This window comes from Semicossyphus pulcher, unplaced genomic scaffold, assembly GCF_022749685.1.
Source record: "Semicossyphus pulcher isolate SPU_LCO1_2020_fin unplaced genomic scaffold, fSemPul1.0.p SCAF_6, whole genome shotgun sequence".
Taxonomy (NCBI): domain Eukaryota; kingdom Metazoa; phylum Chordata; class Actinopteri; order Labriformes; family Labridae; genus Semicossyphus; species Semicossyphus pulcher.
Genome location: NW_027211737.1, coordinates 21,354,706 through 21,373,842, shown reverse-complemented (window position 1 = coordinate 21,373,842; position 19,137 = coordinate 21,354,706). Strand labels below are relative to the sequence as shown.

The 19,137-nt window shown below is 41.6% G+C and overlaps 2 protein-coding genes and 2 non-coding genes across 4 annotated transcripts in view; 3 read left to right on the top strand and 1 right to left on the bottom strand.

The window, feature by feature from the left end:
- Positions 1-10: 10 nt before the first annotated feature.
- Positions 11-84, top strand: trnai-aau (transfer RNA isoleucine (anticodon AAU)). Its single transcript has one exon. It is a non-coding gene; the product is annotated as a tRNA-Ile (tRNA).
- Positions 85-926: 842 nt separating this feature from the next.
- On the top strand, positions 927-999 carry trnaf-gaa (transfer RNA phenylalanine (anticodon GAA)). Its single transcript has one exon. It is a non-coding gene; the product is annotated as a tRNA-Phe (tRNA).
- A 411-nt stretch (positions 1,000-1,410) lies between these two features.
- fam81b (family with sequence similarity 81 member B) lies at positions 1,411-18,204 on the bottom strand. Its single transcript, XM_069682323.1, has 10 exons — positions 18,035-18,204; positions 14,363-14,462; positions 14,116-14,168; positions 13,377-13,584; positions 12,070-12,188; positions 10,536-10,665; positions 7,900-8,000; positions 4,063-4,174; positions 3,146-3,347; positions 1,411-1,919 (listed from the first exon to the last, which is right to left on the bottom strand). Exons 3-10 carry the CDS (start codon positions 14,157-14,159, stop codon positions 1,786-1,788), a joined length of 1,050 nt encoding a protein of 349 aa, XP_069538424.1. The 5' UTR covers positions 14,160-14,168; positions 14,363-14,462; positions 18,035-18,204; the 3' UTR covers positions 1,411-1,785.
- Positions 17,888-19,137, top strand: part of mctp1a (multiple C2 domains, transmembrane 1a) — a 135,869-nt gene continuing 134,619 nt past the window's right edge. The window contains exon 1 of the mRNA XM_069682324.1: positions 17,888-18,511. Coding sequence (XP_069538425.1) covers positions 17,975-18,511 — 537 coding nt within the window. The 5' untranslated portion in view covers positions 17,888-17,974. The remainder of the gene's footprint in view (positions 18,512-19,137) is intronic.

Below are 19,137 nucleotides of genomic sequence, written 5' to 3'. Positions count from 1 at the left end.
AGTCCCTCATGGCCGGTTAGCTCAGTTGGTTAGAGCGTGGTGCTAATAACGCCAAGGTCGCGGGTTCGATCCCCGTACTGGCCACTCCTTGTTTTCATGACATACTTACAGCGTCTGTGTATCAACTTGTCCAGTGGGTTTTAGATGACATTACCAAGAATTGTTTCAGCTGTGTTGCGTTTAGCCGGGTTATCAGAATTTGAATCGGGATTTATTGCCAAGTAGGTTTACACATACAAGGCGTTTGTTTTGGTGTTTTGGTGCAGAACTAGAATAAAAATAAGTAGAAGACTTAAATAGAACAAGATTGAAATTAGGCAATACGAATAAAAATATAAAAAACAATGCGTATAATACAAAATATACCACAGATGTAGTTAAAAACTGTACACATGCGCATTATTGGACTAAACCTGCAATGCTCATTCTTTGCCACTGGAGGTCAGCAGTAACAAGTTGTGAACACAACTTTATTGATAAGGAAAACAGAACAGAGCAACATTATTTGTCCTTTAAAGTCCTGATTCTGCTCTCCTAGGGAATGTAAGTTTATATTTGTTCTCTTTTTGCTCTGTTTTTGGTCTCTGTCAAACACCTGAGGAAAATGTTAGGCTCAACTGCTAAATTATCCGGCTTGTCTGGTGTTTGGTGGTGAACAAGCACTGTTTGGTGGGTTTTTTTAGGCTAATTTGATGTAACATTCTGTCAAAATGTCACCATAGTGAACCAGAACACCTGTATCATCTGAAACTCGCTGTAAGCATCATTAAAGATGATGGGAGGATGGTTCACAGGGGTTGAACAGGACTGTACTAAAATGCATTTTCGCCTATGCCATCTATCGAGTTCGATTTCGCTTTGGTCATACCGCGAATCACAGCCCTGTTCGCTTACAGGGTTGACAGCGACATATTGTAAGTGTGCCAGCCGAAATAGCTCAGTTGGGAGAGCGTTAGACTGAAGATCTAAAGGTCCCTGGTTCGATCCCGGGTTTCGGCAGAGGTTTTGTCCCTGTTGAAGTACGCTTTACCGTCGTACCCGAGTAGGAGCTCACAATAGCATAGGTTTCCACAAACAATAACACCAATGCTTGTTTACTGGGTTTACAACCACTAGCGCCCCATGCTGGCTGGATCCTCTAATACATTTCTAGTAATATACTGTATAGTGCATTAGATTATACCCATGTGCGCTTCTATATTTAAAAGCAACAATTTTTTCTGGTTATACAGACAAATACAGGCAGTCAGCTGTTACATAATGGAGAAATAACTCTAAATTTGTGAACAAAACTGGTCCTGGTGGAATTTACAACATCTTAAAATATTATTCAAAAGCATCACTTAGTTTATGCTATAATTTTTTTTTATTATTTATACAAAAACCTTTAATAGTGTAACAATCTCTTGATACAATAGTGTTCCCTTTAGTTTTAGACTCCAAACTCCACATATGACACATTGTTGATTTGTTAAAATTATAAAACAATTGAGCCAAAGTGAAATGGTAGAAAACTGTTGTTTACATCGGTTAATCTAAATTATAGTATTATAATGATCAGAAATCTGATTACTGTAATGAAGTTCCATTTTCTTTTCACAGAAGGTCTATTACCTGTTAATTAAATACAGCCATAGTTTGCTGTGCATAACTGTTAGCTTATAGTAAAGATGAATAAATCCAGTATGGAAACATTAAACCCGTTCACTGACAGGAAAGCCTTTTGGTTAAAAACACTCTAACTATTCAGGACAGGAACGAGTGGCTCCTCATCAGTTAAAAAAGTCACAGGTCATCGAGCTCTGCCACCTTGCTGCAGATGTGCCTGATGTCTTTCTGAACCTTCTCCTGGTCGAGGCGGGACTTGATGTCACCTATCTGCCTCAGAGACTCAATGGCGTCATGCACGGACAGGAAGCCTGTGGAAAAGAGAGGCAGGGTGTGTAGAGGATCAGCAGACATTATTATTCTCTGAATATTGCTGATGGTTGATGGAGGTGTAGCTTAGCTTTGGATATTTATTGGTGTTTAATTGAATACAATAATTTTAGTTTGTTCTCTTTCTGATCTCTAGTTAAAGTTACCTTCGGTCTTAATCATCAGTTATCATTACTTTATTATGTAGTTCAAAGCACACTGCCTCAATATTGCACGTACTAGGACGTAGTATTCAGCAGCTGTGAACTGTGAAGGAGAGATAAACTTTCCTCTCACAATGGTAGGATATTAAATCTCTCCCCTTCTCTCTCAACTACCCGCCTGTCTTGCCACGAATATTTACGACACTTATCAATTATGCATTGCCTTTCTCCCCTCTGTCATCTCCTTCCAGCTTTTCATCCTATACTTAAAATAGAGCGATGGCTCTCGAGCACTGGGATCAGCGGCTGAGCGGTGATTCATAGAGTAGTTTACCCCTGCGTTTATTTACTGAGGGAGGCCTTGCCCCTATTTTCTTTTATTTGTCTATGCTTTAATAAGAGCTGGAGGCTGAGAGGGGTTGACAGAATAAGACGAGGGGTTGAGTTCTTGTGCCAGGACTCCTGGGAAATGAGAGTCCAATTGGCAAAGCAGTGAGATGGGGATGGATGTCAGCAGCGGCTTGATGCAGAGCTGAGCTGCAGTGCTGGGTGCAGACTGGAGAGCTGTGTAGCTGAGGTTTGGCTAGACAGGTTGCTTCATAAAGCAGCTCTCACTCACATTCAGTTTATTTAATCTGGTTATAAATCTTGCTGTAGTTGCATTTAGGATTAAATAGATTTTAGGCCAGTTAGAGGACAAACCATCACTGTACTGGTTCTGATCTGGTTCCATTGTCAATTTCCCTTGCCAGATTTACCTTCCTTTGCAACCTCTGTTGCCCTAATTTATAATCATCATCATAATTTATTCTTCGAATTTAAGATGTCATCACAAAGTCAGTGACCACACTCATTAAAAGTGATATTAAGCATCTAATTAGTGAGCAAAAATGACCCAGTATGAAGCAGTAACTATGACCCTCATCTCCCTTTTTCTCATGCTTTTTCTGACTCTTTTGTGAAGCATTTTTAGCATGTACATTTTCCTTGACGTATCATAAATGTTAGTATGTGTGTGTTTGCTCTCTGTTGACAGCGAGTCACAGACAGTGATGATGACGCACCTTTGTGGTATTCCTGTTTGAGCAGCTGCAGCTCCTGATGAAGGCCGATCTCCACTGAGGTCATTCTTTTACTGAGTTTGGTTTTGGAGTGTTTCATCTGGTCCGCCTGACAGTGGTGAGTCTGGTCCTGCTGGGTCTCACACTGCTCCACACGGGCCTCCAGAGCACGTAGCCTCTCTGCTAATCTTGATGTGGCCTCTAACTAAACACGACACACACATAAAAGCAAAGATTTAATTTGGGTTTCAAATTCACAAGTATATAACTTATGAGATATTAGGCTAACAGACAAGTCTTACAGCCCTGTACAGTGCATTTTACAGTTATCATGTTGCTTGAAACAGGAGGAGGGGGCTGTTAATCCGGCAGAAATTGAACTACAGCTGCCACAAATTTGTTTTTGACACCAATAAAATGAAAGAGAGAAACACAACACAAATAAGACTGAAGGACGAGAAGCAACAGCCTCCTTAGTAAATGGATAATCACATATCACAGGTCACATGGCTAACAGCAGTGGTGATATAGTGATATATTAATGCTCGTCACATACATCTCATGTGGCATCTTGAATAACTCACCCATAAAAACCCTCCCTGTAACCTTCTGCAGCTTTCTCACCATCTGTTCTCTCTCGTCACTTGGTTCTCCTTTTTTTTAAGTAAAGTAGCAGTTTTTTTTTCCTGCTGAGTCACAGCTAAAGAAGTGTGACTAAAACCTGCACCGTTTAACACAATACACCCCAAAAATTTCACTGTTAGATCCTGACAGCGTGATTGTGGAGGCTTCAAAAAAACATGCCTACAGCAGCAGCCAAGGTGACAGGGAACTGATAAACTGTATTCTGACTGATGCCTCCGCAGTGTTACTTGCATTCTGTCGTTATAAACTGTGGGTGAAACTGGGAGCTGTGGTACCATTTTGCCCTGTTGTTGTGTGCAGTGCTGGACGGAGGTGTTGAGTTCTTGTTCTGTCCACGTCCTCAGTGAATCTGTCTGCTGCTTGGCTTCCTTCAGACCTTCCGACATCCTGCAAAGCCATGAGGAATTGAAGAGACAAAGAGTAGACTTTACTTTGAAAATTCAGTCACATATTGAAGTAACAGAGTTGCATTTTTGGATGGCATACAGACTGGCTAATACCTAGAAACCTGAGCCGTGTTTGCAGTAAATTAAGCCTGCTATATAAAGCTCCTAATTGGCACAACTTGTTGTCTGGCAACAGAAGAAGAATGTGTCTGTCTCCATAACCAATACTTTATTGGCACTTCCTTGTCTTTTCTCTGAAATGTCTGTTGTGAATCCAGATCAATAATCAGTAGCTGATGTTTCTCAAACCCTGCTCACAATGGCATTATTATTGTTAATTAGAGGTGAGACTTGCTCAGCAATATGGCTGCTTTGTTGGTTTACTCGATGCCAGCCTCAGCAGGCATGATGCTGTGACTCTGCAGTTAGCTGCTGCTACTTCACACGCAAAGAGGCACACAGACTCACATTCTCACAACAAGATAGCTGAAAGCGATGTACACATGCAAACATACATATACACGACTTACATTGCTTAGAGATGCACATAGTCATTAGTACTCATAATAATCTTTTTGGTTAGTAATATGTAGATAATTAGAACCATGAGGATAAGTTTGCCTTGTAAAAACAAGCGATTCACTCAAAAAAGTAGGGAGAAAAAAAAGAGGAATCATTTACGATATGATATACGATATACGATACGGTATACAACATACAATATACGATATAATAAACAATACAATACGATATATGATACGATGTGCGATATATGACATACAACATACAATACGATATATACAATACAATATATGATACGATATACGGTATACAATATACAACATACCATACGATATACGATACGATATAGGGTGTACAATAAACGATAAGTTATACAATATACGATATGATGTACAATACTATATTCGATACGATATAGAGTATACAATATACTATACGATATACAATATACAGTATACAATATACAACACACGATCCGATATACAATACGATATATGATATGATATAGGGTATACAATATATACGATATACGATACGATATACAATATACGGTATAAAATATACGATACGATATACAATACAGAATATGATATACGATACAATATGCAATACAATATGATATACAACATGGTATACAATATACGGTATACAATATACGGTATCGATACGATGTGCAATACGATATACAATACGATACGATGTACGATGTTATATACAATACGATATACGATATGATATGATACACATTATTGTCCCCATGGAGAAATTGGTCTTGGACTTGAGCGCTGCATACATTTAGCTGCCTCCACAGTAGTATTAAACACTAGTAGTACGGAATAAAAAATAAAAACAAACAACAATCAACACGTAATGAGAAAGGCACTAACAAAGACAACCACTGATATATGGTGGGATGATTCTGCATAATTCTGCAGGAATAGTAAACAAACACTTGATATTCATCTTATGAGGTTGCTGTGTATATGGCTGTAAGTAGCTCACATTACTCACAAAGCACACTGAGTAAACAACGTTAAAATGTATCAGATGGAACCTGCAAACCAGTGCATGCTGAGTGAAATACTGTGTGGGCTGTATTGTAGTATTCAGCCCACACTATATTGGGCTGTGGTACAGTGTGGGAGCTGTGTTGTGAATTTCTATCTGGGGTAAAATGTTCGACTATATATAAAACATATTGGCACTTCAATTCATTTGACCTTCTTTCCTCCAATTGGAGAGATTCTTTCTAAATGAGAAAATCAATGAGGCACATACCAGGACATGTTGACAGTTGTTAGGCCAGGTGTATATTAGACAACAAGGCAGCTGGTTTGGGTATGTTAGAGGAGTTTTCAGAATCCGCCTGCCTCATGAAGGTCTTTCAATTCTCCACTGTCGCTGTGTCTATTTTATGTCTCACCTTGTGTTCTTGAGCTTGTCTGAAACCTGTTATCAGACATACTTGCTTTTTTTAGTCAGGGGCCTTGTAGCGTTAGGAGGAGAACAAACCGAGTTGTTGCTCTGGCAGAAACCTTAACAGGAGCTCTCGTCAGAAAATATGAGATGTCCTTTAAAAAAATGACACCCTGTGGGCGGCTGGTCTTTCTACGGAGTGGGTGTAGACATCTTAGAAGAAGTTTTTAAACTTGTGCTCTTGGATTTGAAGCTGTCAATGACTTGGCACCTTTCGTATTGCCTGATTTAACAGGTTAAAAATACATAGCACTGGTTTCAAATATTGGTGCTTAAACTCTTATAGACTTTAGATATTGGGTTTCATTTGTGCTTATTAAAGGGGCCCTGTTTAACAGTGGTCTTGCTCCAGGTTTTTGGCAGAAATACTGTATTTAAAGTTGTAATCTCGAACTATCTCAGGCGGCACATATGGCGATAAACGGTAATTGCGGGAGCACACTTCCCAGATATCCAGACAGTGTTGCATGTGTGACATCCACGGTTGACTCCGGTTGTAACTCTTGATTTTCCTGGCTGACGGTTGATTTCCTTTTTAGACTGTTTGCCTTCATCTGAGCGTCAAATTTGTTCCTTTTTCTTTGGATTTTCACTTATTTTTGAAGTTGTATCTGTAGTCATCAATCTTGTCTTTGTTTGTTCAGCCATAGTAGATTACTGTTTACTCGCAACACAACCGCCTGCCCTCTCTGGCAGACCAACCACTGCTGGGTGATGGAAAACGTGTCACTAACTGGGCGCTGCTTGTGTCGCACCAGACACCCAGTCCATAATTCTGCAAATGCAAAGGCTTCCATCAGTGGGCCATAGGCTCGATCACCATTGTGTTACCTCATTGGGCGATAGATAGTGACTTAACAGACATTTATTTAAATGAAAATCTCCTTTATCACTTTAAGTAGCTTCAAACAAAGTTGGCCTGACATCAGTTACGACTGTGTATCTAAGCCACAACTAGGGTGGTCAGAGCTTTAAGGATATTGAATGTCAAATAGAAGGCCAGAAGGATGCAAAATCTGCTGTCGTCAAAAGGTTATTTAAGTACCCTCTGAAGTCAGCTGTGTTTGCTTCAAATCAACTTGGATATACAACAAACACGGCAGATTGAGCCATAAAAGTGGAGAACATATAATGGATGAGTTTGGAACTGTTAAAAGGTGATACATCTATGGTCAACCGTGGATGGGTGGATGGAAAAACAGATGGAAAACGGACAAAAACGGGTGGAGAAACCCAGACATCGTTGCTTTCCATCTATTTTTATCTCTTGTTCTTTTGTAACCTCTACAAACATGATCACTGACCTGGTTTCCATTACACATCTACCATCTACATTACTGAACAGAGCGCATTCATCATTCATTTCTCTCTGTTTTCTGTGTGCCCCATGGGAAAACTATGTGATTAATTTTGCATATTGCTGCCAATTGAGATCATCTATCAGCTGTGTTTGTGAATCAACTCTTTTCTGTGCCTCCGGCATCAACATTTTGAGACAACTGCGGCTATGAAATGCCGAGCAAGAAACAGCTATAGAGAGAGGAGGGGCTGGAGTTGTAATTTGATAAGCAAATCAGTTACTCATAGATTTTTCTTTATTATGTGGGTCTGGCAGAATGGATAAGGGAACATGAAAAATCAATCACTAGGAAAATCATACGAGGCAATGGCCATATTTCCCAGACATAAGCAGCACAATGAATACAGAATAGAAAGACGTTTATTTACCTGTCTTCTAGTAGTTTAACTTGTGCCTGCAGATCAGACCTTCTTTGGCCCTGGGAAAGCCCCGATGACGAGGCCTCCAGTCTCCCCAGGTCCTGATAAACCTTCAAAGAGAGAAACAACTCAAGCACAGGCTGTTATGTGCCACCGGAGCATCTCCTGCTGCCGGCTCCCGGAGCAGACCTTTAACCTTTCCTGTTTCTGCTGAGTCGAGCAGATCGAGCCTCTGCGCCACTCCTGTGGCCGGTCAGGACCGGGAGAAAGAGCAGTGACCCACTTTCTCTGCCTTTTCAATTATCTTTATGGTACGTGCTTGACCACTGCTCCACAGCTAATGTGCTGCCATGACCATGATTTACCTCCATTTACCACCACAGACAGAACAGAGTGCAGTGAATCAGTGAGAGTGTTTGTTGAGGGCAGTCGGGGTCGGCTTAAGATTTAGTAAAGTGATGGATTATATGATGTATGTGTCCTAATCCAGGGTTTTAGTGTTTTTTATAATATATCTTATAAAAGAAATTGGATACAAAGGGCAGTAAAACCTGTTTATGTTTAGACCTTTACTTTACTGTTTGAATCAATTTCACATCTCATTGCCTTCTTTCATGGTTGTGGGTGCACCTCTGAGTTACTTGATAAGGCCAGTCCCACTCGGCAGCAGTAAGCTCTGAACCACCTGACAAACAGCCAGCCTTCCTCGTATAATATACAGCAAAATACATCCCAGTGTGTATTATTATATCCTCCATGCAAGTAGCATTGAAATGAATGTAATCCCTCTTTTATACCTAATAAACCCACAAAGGAAAACACCATTTCTTAATTTGAGGCTGCAGTGTTAAAATGAATCCCAGCCTCTACAGTGTGTGTGTGTGTGTGTGTGTGTGTGTTAAACCGAGGAGGGGTAAGGATTAGGTAAGGGTTGTAGATTTTGCTTCTTAGTGTAATACGACATAATTTGTGATATTTAAGAACAAGATTAAGAGTCTACAGCCATGTTAGCAGGTCTTTAAGTGAGTACTTAGGCAAAGCAGTGCTTTGAGCTAAATGCTAATGCCAGAATGCTCACAGTGATAAAGCTAATGCTGATGTTTAACAGGTTAGATATTTGCGATGTTCATCATCGTATTTTAGCATGTTGGCGTGCTAATGATTGCTTATTTGCACTTAACACAAAGTTTAGCTGAAGCTGATGGGAAATATTTATTTTATTTCAGATATTTGATCAAAGATAAAGTATTGGACAAATGTTGTACATGATGTTGATATGGGACAAATGTTTAAAGACCAGCTGCAGTTATCTTTTAAGACATATAAAATCTTCTGCTTGAAAAAATAAATTGTGTCTGATATTTTTTTACTGCAAAATACGTTTAATTACCTTGTAAAAATCCTCCCAAAGGCACCTCCTCCTTCTCCCTCATTAAAAATTCCTGAATCTTCCTTGTCCCCGCCCACTATGCAAATTTCTAACCGGCCCCTCCGTCACCAAAACAAAACACGTCTCTGCCATCGTTTGGCAACTTGTTGAAACTTAGCTAGCTTGAAATGTAGTAATCAGTCGTAGTAACATTAACGTTAGTAGTTATGATGACGGTTACAGCTGGCTCGCGCATCGCCGAAGTGGTTGCAATAGGTTGCACATAATGGTATGCATAGCGTCACCCCGTCCATTAACGGGATTGGCTCCTTAGGTTTGTGACGTCTCAAACCTGCCAATCTGAAAACATGTTGTTCAGCCTGTCCTTGGTACACTGCAGTTTAAAAGCAGACAGGCCCAGCCATGGAGATGACTGCTTATGTTGTCTCTGATATGTCTTGTAGCACATGAAGAACACCACATGGAGATGTTTACAAGGTTAAACACTGGATTTTCACTGGCTTTAATGGATGTTACAGGTTAGACCAAATCAAGAGGTGATGTGACATTTCTCTCAAAATCACAAATGTCATGGTAAAGCTACTGTTAAGGTGAGGAGAACACCAGCATTGTTTGGAATCATCCTCTGGGAACCGTGAATATCTATCCCAAGTTATTGTGGCAGTCCATCAGGTAGATTGTGAGATATTTCACAGGATAAATGAACACTTTGATTTGCTACTGGCACTAAAGGAAAAGTTGTGGGTTCACTGAAGTCGGAGGGGTTCATCCTGTGGGCAATCACCATCTTTACCAAATTTCATGGCAGTCTGTCGTTTAGTTGCAGGTACATGTCACTAAAAACACAAATGTCAACCTGCTGCTGGCAGGTAGGAAAATGTCAGGTGATCAGTACCTTTAAAAGGCTCACCTTCTAGGGACCAGGAAGGTCTGTTTAAAATTTCATGACAATTCTTTTGTATAACTGACATTTATTTCCAACCCAGGAGCTCTGAAGCTATCAAGGCTGAAAATTTGCAATTTACCATCCTAGTTTTGAATTATTGATGATTTTATAATGTTGTTTCTTGCAGCGTCTCACCCAGTTGTGATGTCTTGAATGAGAAAATATGAAATGTCTAAGTCTCTGTGTATGAGGATTGACTTGTGAAGATGTTGTTATTGCACTGATGTCTAGCTCCTGTGGCGATTGTGTGGACTAAAGCTACATTTCGTCAGCCAACCCAGTCATCAGCTCTGATGCATTGTCTCTCACCTTCACTTCCAGCTCTTTGATCTGCACGTCCACAGCTGACCTGAGCGCTGCCACCTCCTGCTGCAGTCTAATCGGCTGCCTCTCCCCAGAGCTCACGTCCACGCTCAGCTTGGCAATGCTGGCATCACACCTGAGATAATAGGTGAGGAAACAGACGGGGAACCGATGAATGAGAATCGTGGGATGAGAGGGGGTTTAGGAGAGGTGTGAAGACGGGGAGGAAGAGCTTTACTGAACAGCACGCACTGTTCAGAAGGCACACAGACAGGCAGATAGATGGAAAGAATCTGGAAGCTGCCCTTATCAATACTTTCTGGCTAATGAAGCCAAAAGAAAGCTGAGCTGAATGCAAAGCAGTTTAACCTTTGAAGGCAGGATGTTCAGGGGAAACATGTTTACATCTGTAGAAAAGGACTAGTTTATCACTAAATATAGACAGAGGATTGCTGAAAAATACTCTTACATCTTGTTTTTAACATCCTCTCTATTCAGTTTGAGTAATATGTATGAACTATGTTCAACCTTATCAGCACTGCAAGATAGCTTGCTTTCTTCCTGTCCTGAATTTGAGATATCATCACTACTTGGTCTGGAAATTCTCCCCCCTCTGGGTTACTGTGTCTGTGCATGACAATATATTTCTTGTGATAAAATACTTTGTTACCTCTGCAATTTATTCTAGCTGCTAATTATGGAGATGCCCAGTGCAAAATGTGGGTTATTTCCCAGTAGACCACTACAGCTCATCCATTCAATACAGCTTATCAGAAACCTTTTGGCCTCTAACATCCTTGATTATTTATGACTTCTATACAAGAGGTCATTAGACAGGGTAGGTGATGTTTATCTACAGCCTTTATAGGACCATAAATAAGCTGTTTGTTGACTAATAGACAGTATCCCCCTGATGTGATCATTGACATGGATGTTCAGAGGAATTCAGCCGAGATAGTCCAATCTATTGTAATAAGCAAAACCTGCACAGACAGGAAATAATTGTAATAATTGTTGTACCACAGTCAAGGGAGTATAATTGTGTAGGAACGGTAGGGACATGTCCCTACCAACGTCCACAAATGACTGAATCGTCCCTGCCAGTAATTTTGTCCAAATTACGCTTGTTGCACTTACAACCAGCAGAGGAGTCGTTTATATGAGACAGCGGTCACACTGTGTCTGTCACTGTAAACAAGGACTCCAGTCTACGGTTCATACACTTCACTAAACTGAAATTTATACAGCGGAACAACATGTCTTATAATCAAATGACCAGTTTTTGCATTGCATTCCTGCTGTCCACATACATGTGCACTCCCTCCTCTCCCTAGATGAGTGCAGTTTGCTTAAATATTATCATTATAATATTAATTAATATTGCTGCCCGAACATCTTTGGTTACGCCGTGATATTTGTTTATTACTTATAAATTCATAAATCCATCAAAAGGTGCAGTTGTCGCCCCCACCAATGTTACAATGGAAACTCCGCCTTTGACCACAGTGTTTGCAAACATTCTTTGGCCTCATGTGCGTACCTGGCTACTCTTCCTCTCAGGTCTCCAATGTCGGCCATGTTTCTTTGGTCCAAGTTTTGAACAGCTGTTGTTGTTCCAGAGGTGATGGAGTCCCGCTCCGTGATCCGTCTTTCCAGGGCCTGAGCAGAACGAAGAGAGCATATTTTTTACTTTACTTTAGAGCAGAAGTTTCTAAACTTTTTTGACTATTAACCATTTTAAACCACACAAAATTTCACAACTGACAATGAAAGAGCCATCTGTTATTCCAAAGTCTTGGTAGCTGTGTTGTCAGGCGTTTTTTTTTTTAATTTAAAAATGTAATTCATTCTGCTTAAATCAGTGACTGATGAATCTGAATCTGACTGTTCAGCTAACGTTGCCATTATTGCTTCATGGCATGTCAGACGTCACCTCGCGTCCACCCTACGTTGCTAACCACAGGCAAATTTTAGTTGAAGTTCTGGACTTAGAGTGCAATTTTTGGCCTTTCAGGAAGCTCATGCACACCAGCATGTAGAGCTCGTACCATCAGTGGAACATGTATCACGGCTTAGGAATCACTGTGTCAGAGGATAGCTAAATTCTTCTCAGCGAGTAAATGTGAAATAAAATACAGATGTGTAAATACAAACGTGGCTTCACAGGAATGATCGTAGTATAGGATATTGTATCAAGTGTCAAACATCAAAGAGACAACCTCTTTGGCTTATCATGAGAGCAAATATTGGCTGTGTGATGCTCCTTTGATTTGATTTAGCAGCATATTCACGTCATGACGATGGCTTATTACTCCTCCATGTACAGAATTAATTAGCTCTTAGACATTCATGTCATAGTTCAGATAATGACAGCCTCTAATCATGTTAACGGCCGATTCGGTATGCACTGATAAAGTCAAGTATGTCATTCCTGTGCTCTGTTTCTGTAAGGCGGTTATCAAAGTGTGGCCTGATGTTCAGCTCACGCAGCTACTGTGCCCTTTACAGTTATTCAAGTGCTGTTTTGCAGAGGCTAGTAAGTGCTTAACTTAGCAGTATTTATCTAAACACATACTGTGTACATTTTTTCTCATACAGACAAAATGTCCCAGGCAAGTGATGCGAGGAGTCATGCAGGCTCTGCTCCGGCGCTGCACCATTCTATCAGGTGTAATCAAATCAGCTGTGAGTCTGTGACCACGGCTGTGGGTGTGTGCTGCACATCAAAAGAGACGAGGAGAAGAAAGAGAAGCAGATAAAAGGATGAGCAGGAAAAGAAGACCACGTAGGGAGAAAAAAGAATCCACACGTAAAGAGACAGCCTCCATCTTCTGTCTACGTGTATACCTGTATGTCCATGCTAAGCTGCTTGACAATACGTGTAATTGTCAGTATGTGATTCTCCAGCAGTTTGCGGGACAGCGCCTGGATCTGGATGGAGCCCTCGGTGGACTTCAGACCTGCTGCCACCTGCTCTTTGATCCTGAAAGCCTGTTCCAGCAGCACCGCCAGCGTCCTCTCCTGACCGCTCAGACGGCCCTCCAACACATCACGACTTAAAACAGGAAGTAATCAGTTTAGAAGCTCATTAATATTGATTTTGGTAATTAAGGGATAAAGGTTGCTACCACAAAAAGTCAAGCCAACTTTTATTTTAGCACTAGAGGAACAGGAATACATTCAGGCATGTAAAAAATACTGTTACAGCGTAACTCAATTAGGTGTTCATCCACCCAGAAGAATAATGATGAGATGCTTCCATCGGTGTTCCTGCCCTCAGGGTCAAACTACAACCAGAGCTTTCATTTCATCCGTCTTTCCACCCTGTGAAGGTGATGTCACCCTGCCTGATAGTGTGGATTAAGGATTCATCTGATCAATGTGACTCACAGCGGGGTTAGAAAGGTCGCTGGTTCGCAACTGGATCCCATCAATGCGGGGGAATAAAACCGTATCTACTGCTCTGACACAGATTGATGTTACAGTTGCACTTTGAAGAAGGTGAAAATACGAAGGTATTGTAATAATTTGATGGTCAAAGTAAATGAAAATATAAAATGCAGTAATTCAATAAGAGAAAAGTTACCTGGTGTGGTTTTTATAAGGCTGCAACTTTGAGCCTTGCGACATTCTTCTTTTCTGAAAAGAAAAACAAATATCACATTCTTTGATGTAGCTTTTACTCAACTGTGTTTCTAGTACACTCTGTTAAGTGTATTATCATTTTTCATTGGTAGAATCAACACAACAAACTCTTGCAATATAATCCGTTCCCCTTATTAAACAACAACATACAAAGCAGTTATTTTTTGTCTTTATATTACTCTACTCACAGGCCTGAGCTTTTCTTCACACTGCTCTTGAGTTGATCTGTTAGTGTTGACACTTGGTAACTGTGGTTTCCTTGAGTGGGCTGTGCCCGTCTGCCTGCCACTGTGAATTCATCAACACAGTAATGTGAGAGTGATGCATTGTATAGTTGCTGAACTCAGCAAACCTGAGCTTGAGCGGGAACAGGACTTTTACTCGAACTCTTCAGAAATGTAGCTGACTTTTTAAACAGTCCACAAAGCAGCAAATTCACAGGGCAGCAGATCTGAAGAGTCCAGCTGCCTCCGGGTTAGTTCCTTTATGACCGGGATGTTTAAAATTTTCATAGAGAAATGTAAAATCCGTTTAAGTCAAGTCTCACTTTTTCCTGATATATAATAAGCAGTTAATAATAATCTTTTAATTTCAACATTTGGTGTCTTATTGCATGTGACATTCACTTTCGCCGGTGTTAGTCGAATCACGATCTAAATCACTAAATACCCTAATGAATGGGTTGAAAGCATTCTTTAATTTAGGCTCTTTAGTCTATGAAGTAGAACGATCAGGGCCTCCTGGGGTGGTCCTGCTAATGCAGCTGACTGTGCCCGACTAATGTTATCATTTGATTAAAAATCCAACTGAGTGTAGCGTAAAATATTTTTTATCCACACTGGAATCAATAAACCTTAACAAACCAAAACATTCCCCCTAATTGAACTGTTCTACCCTGCAGTTCATGATAGTAGCTTTTACATAGATACACCAAATGTGAGGCTTAATAGGAACATTTCAAAGACTGCATGCTCAAAATGAATTAAAGACCATTAGAAATTTGTGTTTGAGTCAAGCATTAAGCCTTTAATTACTTAAAGCTCCTGTGAGGAGTTGACTGGTTAATTTTTAATGCCTGTAAACGCTGCCAGTGGCAAACACTCATGAAGTGAGTGATATGTTTGACCATTTAAAGAAAGCAGGAAGAGATTTTTAGTCAGAAAACGTGTACATGACAAGATCAGAGGAGATATAAGAGGTACTTCTTTGTCCACGGGGGTCGCTGAGATCAACACCACATGAAAAAAATATCACATGAGAGGTTGTGATGTTGCACTGAACATCATCATGGCTTTGATTCGGTCGTAGATAATCACAGCCGTGATGATATTCAGTACAACATCCCGACCTCGAGTGTGATATTGTTTTTATACAACAGTGATACAAGCGGCAAATAGAAGTTTTATTATTTTTTGCTCCACCAACTCAAATAAACGTGAAACTGGACTTTTGTTGCCAAGCAACACAAATGTTCTCCTGCACTCTGTGTCTACATGTTACCACAGAGCAGCTGTTTTTTATCATGTACATTTATCTGTAGGTTTAAATTTATCATCAACCAGTGATATAAGAGTCTGCTGTGTGTTTCAGTGGTACCAGCTTGATTGATGTAGACATACACGCTCTGCTGTGATGTTAATTAACAGTATTCAGAACAGCTGGCTGAGGCGGAGTGATACACAGAGTAAAAGGCCCAGTGATGTTGTTCTCTGTAACAGCACTCATGGAGTGACTCTTGTCCAATCAGATTACTTGGTCGGAACTAACTGTTATAATGGACAATATAAGGCTAATGCCAACTCCTAAGCAGGCTGACACTGGAAAACAGCACTTTTTTAACTGGGCACAGGGGAATATTAGCTCAGTCATTACAGGCTCTGTATAAGTCGCCCCCTGTGCTGTTACGCTGCACACAGTTTAGCTACCCAGTGAGCATTCAGCTCCTCTCTGACTGACTGAACTCTGAGGTATGATTCAGCACCTACAGTGAAAACGGCCACATCATGTTTCATTTGAACAAGACCTCGGCCACATTATCACACAGCATGACTCAAGCTGTTTTGGTAGTACCACTGAATAACTCGCTATTGCCCTCAGCGGTACAACATTATTCTGAGTTTTTTTAGTGACTGTTTGCAGGTGTGTGCGTGCACAGACACACTACACACTCTTATCAATAGGAGCAGGATCATTAAGAGTAAAGGCCGGCTCACTGCAGGCTCATCAGTTATCCACACTCGCCGAAAAGCTGAAGGTAGCTGAAAGGAGCCGTCTGGCTCACACGCTCAAATCTCCATCTACTTAAATGAAAGAGAGGTTCAGGGCGGTGTGCTGAGCTACTGCCAGTGCCCTCCTGGTTGTAATTAAAGTGTTTTATTTTGTAGGATGGAGATAACCAGCAATGCGATACCAAGCTACAATAAAGTTGTATGTTAAAAAAAACATAATGAAATGAAGGTCACGGAAGTATAGAAGTCAAAGTTGCTGTAAATCACAACAAATCCAGAAGGCTCATTTTCTCATTATTAGAGGGTCAAGGTCCAAAACTCACAACAGCAGGCTGTGTCAAGCCACCCACACCCTTATCATCCCTCCTACAGGTGAAACCAAGGTCATATCACGGTGTCTAATATGAATAAATATCCACACAAGCAGCACGCAAGGCCTTGGACTCTCAGTTTATCTCTGCAGAGAGAAGTCAATCCAGACATAACCACCCCCTTTCTCATTTACTCTAATTGACTCATCATCTCAGTCTGTAGGTAGGAGATCATTCTGTGATCTCACTGCAGAGTCATTCATTCTTTAATTATTGTCGATGTGTGTTTGTTTATTTGTTAGTGGGCACAGTGTTAACCAGGGGGACGGAGCAGGCCAGCACTGAAGAAAGGGCCAGAGGGGGAGATGTAATGAGTTATTATACAAACACACACATACACACTGCAGAAGCAGAAGCACAGCATCTAAAAAGAGAGGAGGCTGTTCTGCCTCCTCGCTGGTGCATGTGGGTGATAGCATTCACTGAAGCCTGACCTATTTGATGGGTTGGACATATCCAGACGTGGCTGCAGTGCAAAATATCAACATGACACAACAGAGAAAAGTCTTAAAAACCTCTGAGGCTTCAGACTCACTGTCAGCTCTGAATACACCAAGGTCACTGCCGTGAGAGAGTTAATTTAAGGGCTGCAAATAACCCTGCACTAACAAACTACAAAGAGATAAACTCAGATAGTTGTAACCGGGAATGCAAGACTGAATTATAAACATCTCCACGAGGCATTGTGGGGTTGCATTATGCAATCACCAGCATACAGATTATCCAGTCAAGTGAGATGGTTGGCCAGAGGGAGGCGCGGTGCCTTCGTCCTTCATTTGAATATAACAATTAATGGGGAAGTTTGACTAAACCCTGGTTCAGCTCAGTGGAGGGACGTAAAGACCGTCTACAACTAAGCGGAGAAATTACAAAGCATTTATCTTACAGAAGTCTTTGCATGTGCTCAAACTTCACCGCTGAGAGGAGATCAGTCTTCAGTACATGAGGATATTGCCTGCCGTCTAAACAGCGTGCTGCACAGTGTGTGTCATTAATTTTGACACTGCTGCCTGCTTGCATAGGCATTCTACAGGGTTCGTTGTGAGACTAACACCCCTTTCATCATCACTCTGTGCGTCCCCTTCTTGGCGCTCGTTAAACTGATCATCAGTGGAAGTGCTCCCGAGCTGCAGCAGCCCAACTGTGACATCCCTCCACCTCTCAGAGTGTGCTCAGGCTGGCCGGCTGCTGCACAGGCACCATGGAGCAAAAATCACCCAAGGATGAAAGCACCGCGAAGGGACAAGAGTCTCTGTCCTACCAGCGGAGGATGTGGAAGAATTTCCAGGAGAAAACCAAGCCATGGCTCAGTCCTAAGCTGGGATCGGAGCGTCGCGGCGCCGGGGGCGCGGAGGGCAGCAAAAAGGAGTCTGGGTTATGGATGTTTAAGAGGAAAAAGAAACAGTTGGATCGGGTGTTTTCGTCGTCCCAGCCGAATCTGTTCAGCTCTACGCCGGGGTCTTTTCAAGGAGATAAACAGTCCCTTGGAAGCGATGCTGTCCCGGGCACCAGCAGCGACGGGCAGCCTCTGCTACATCCCCTTGGCGCAGCTTCTGGAGCCACGGGGAGCAAACCCGAGCTGACGGCGCACGGTAGCCCTAAACTCCCCGTCTCTCAGCTGATCATGTACCAGCAGAAGAGCTCCTCTCTCGGGTCGGCGTGCTTCGAGAAGCTGGTGGTAGACCCGGCCGCGATGCTGGGAGAGGAGGAGCAGCTGCGTAAAAACGCAAGTGATTCTGTGAGTACGGAACATGTGGCTAAACACTCATGTACTGATTACCTGTAGTAGAGTATTGCAAGAATTATAATCAATAAGGAGGTGGGTTGGGCTACATTGCAGAGGTAAATAAAAAAAGGAGATAAGTTTCATGATGGTGATGCTGAGACGTGCTCACTGCCTCTGTCATGTGATGCGCTCATCGATTTGCCAGTCCACTGCTTTCTTTACTCTCTCCTGGAGCAAGGCCAATGCATGCCTATATGACCCTCAGCAACTATATGATTACATCACAAGATGCCTAGTTTGGTATTAAGTCACCATAATCAGTCACTCCTATATATCCTGGCTGTGCTTCATAACAGACTCCCTGAATGCATATTTCTACACAGTGCTTTGCTCATTCACAGCCTCCTTTTGCCAGCTCGCATCCCTTTCTTCCAGTGTAGGGATTGTCCCCTAGCTTCACTGTCCATCTGTCACTGTGTCCTTGTCTCGGCTGCAACAGGCCAATGCATGCTCAGGGGTTCATCATGCCTTTTCCCTTTCCATGAAAAGGAGGCCAGCTGGCAAATGGTTATCAGGCACCAGCAGTGTTGGAGAATCATGGCGAGTGTATTCCCACACAACTCAGCATGCTGAGTCAG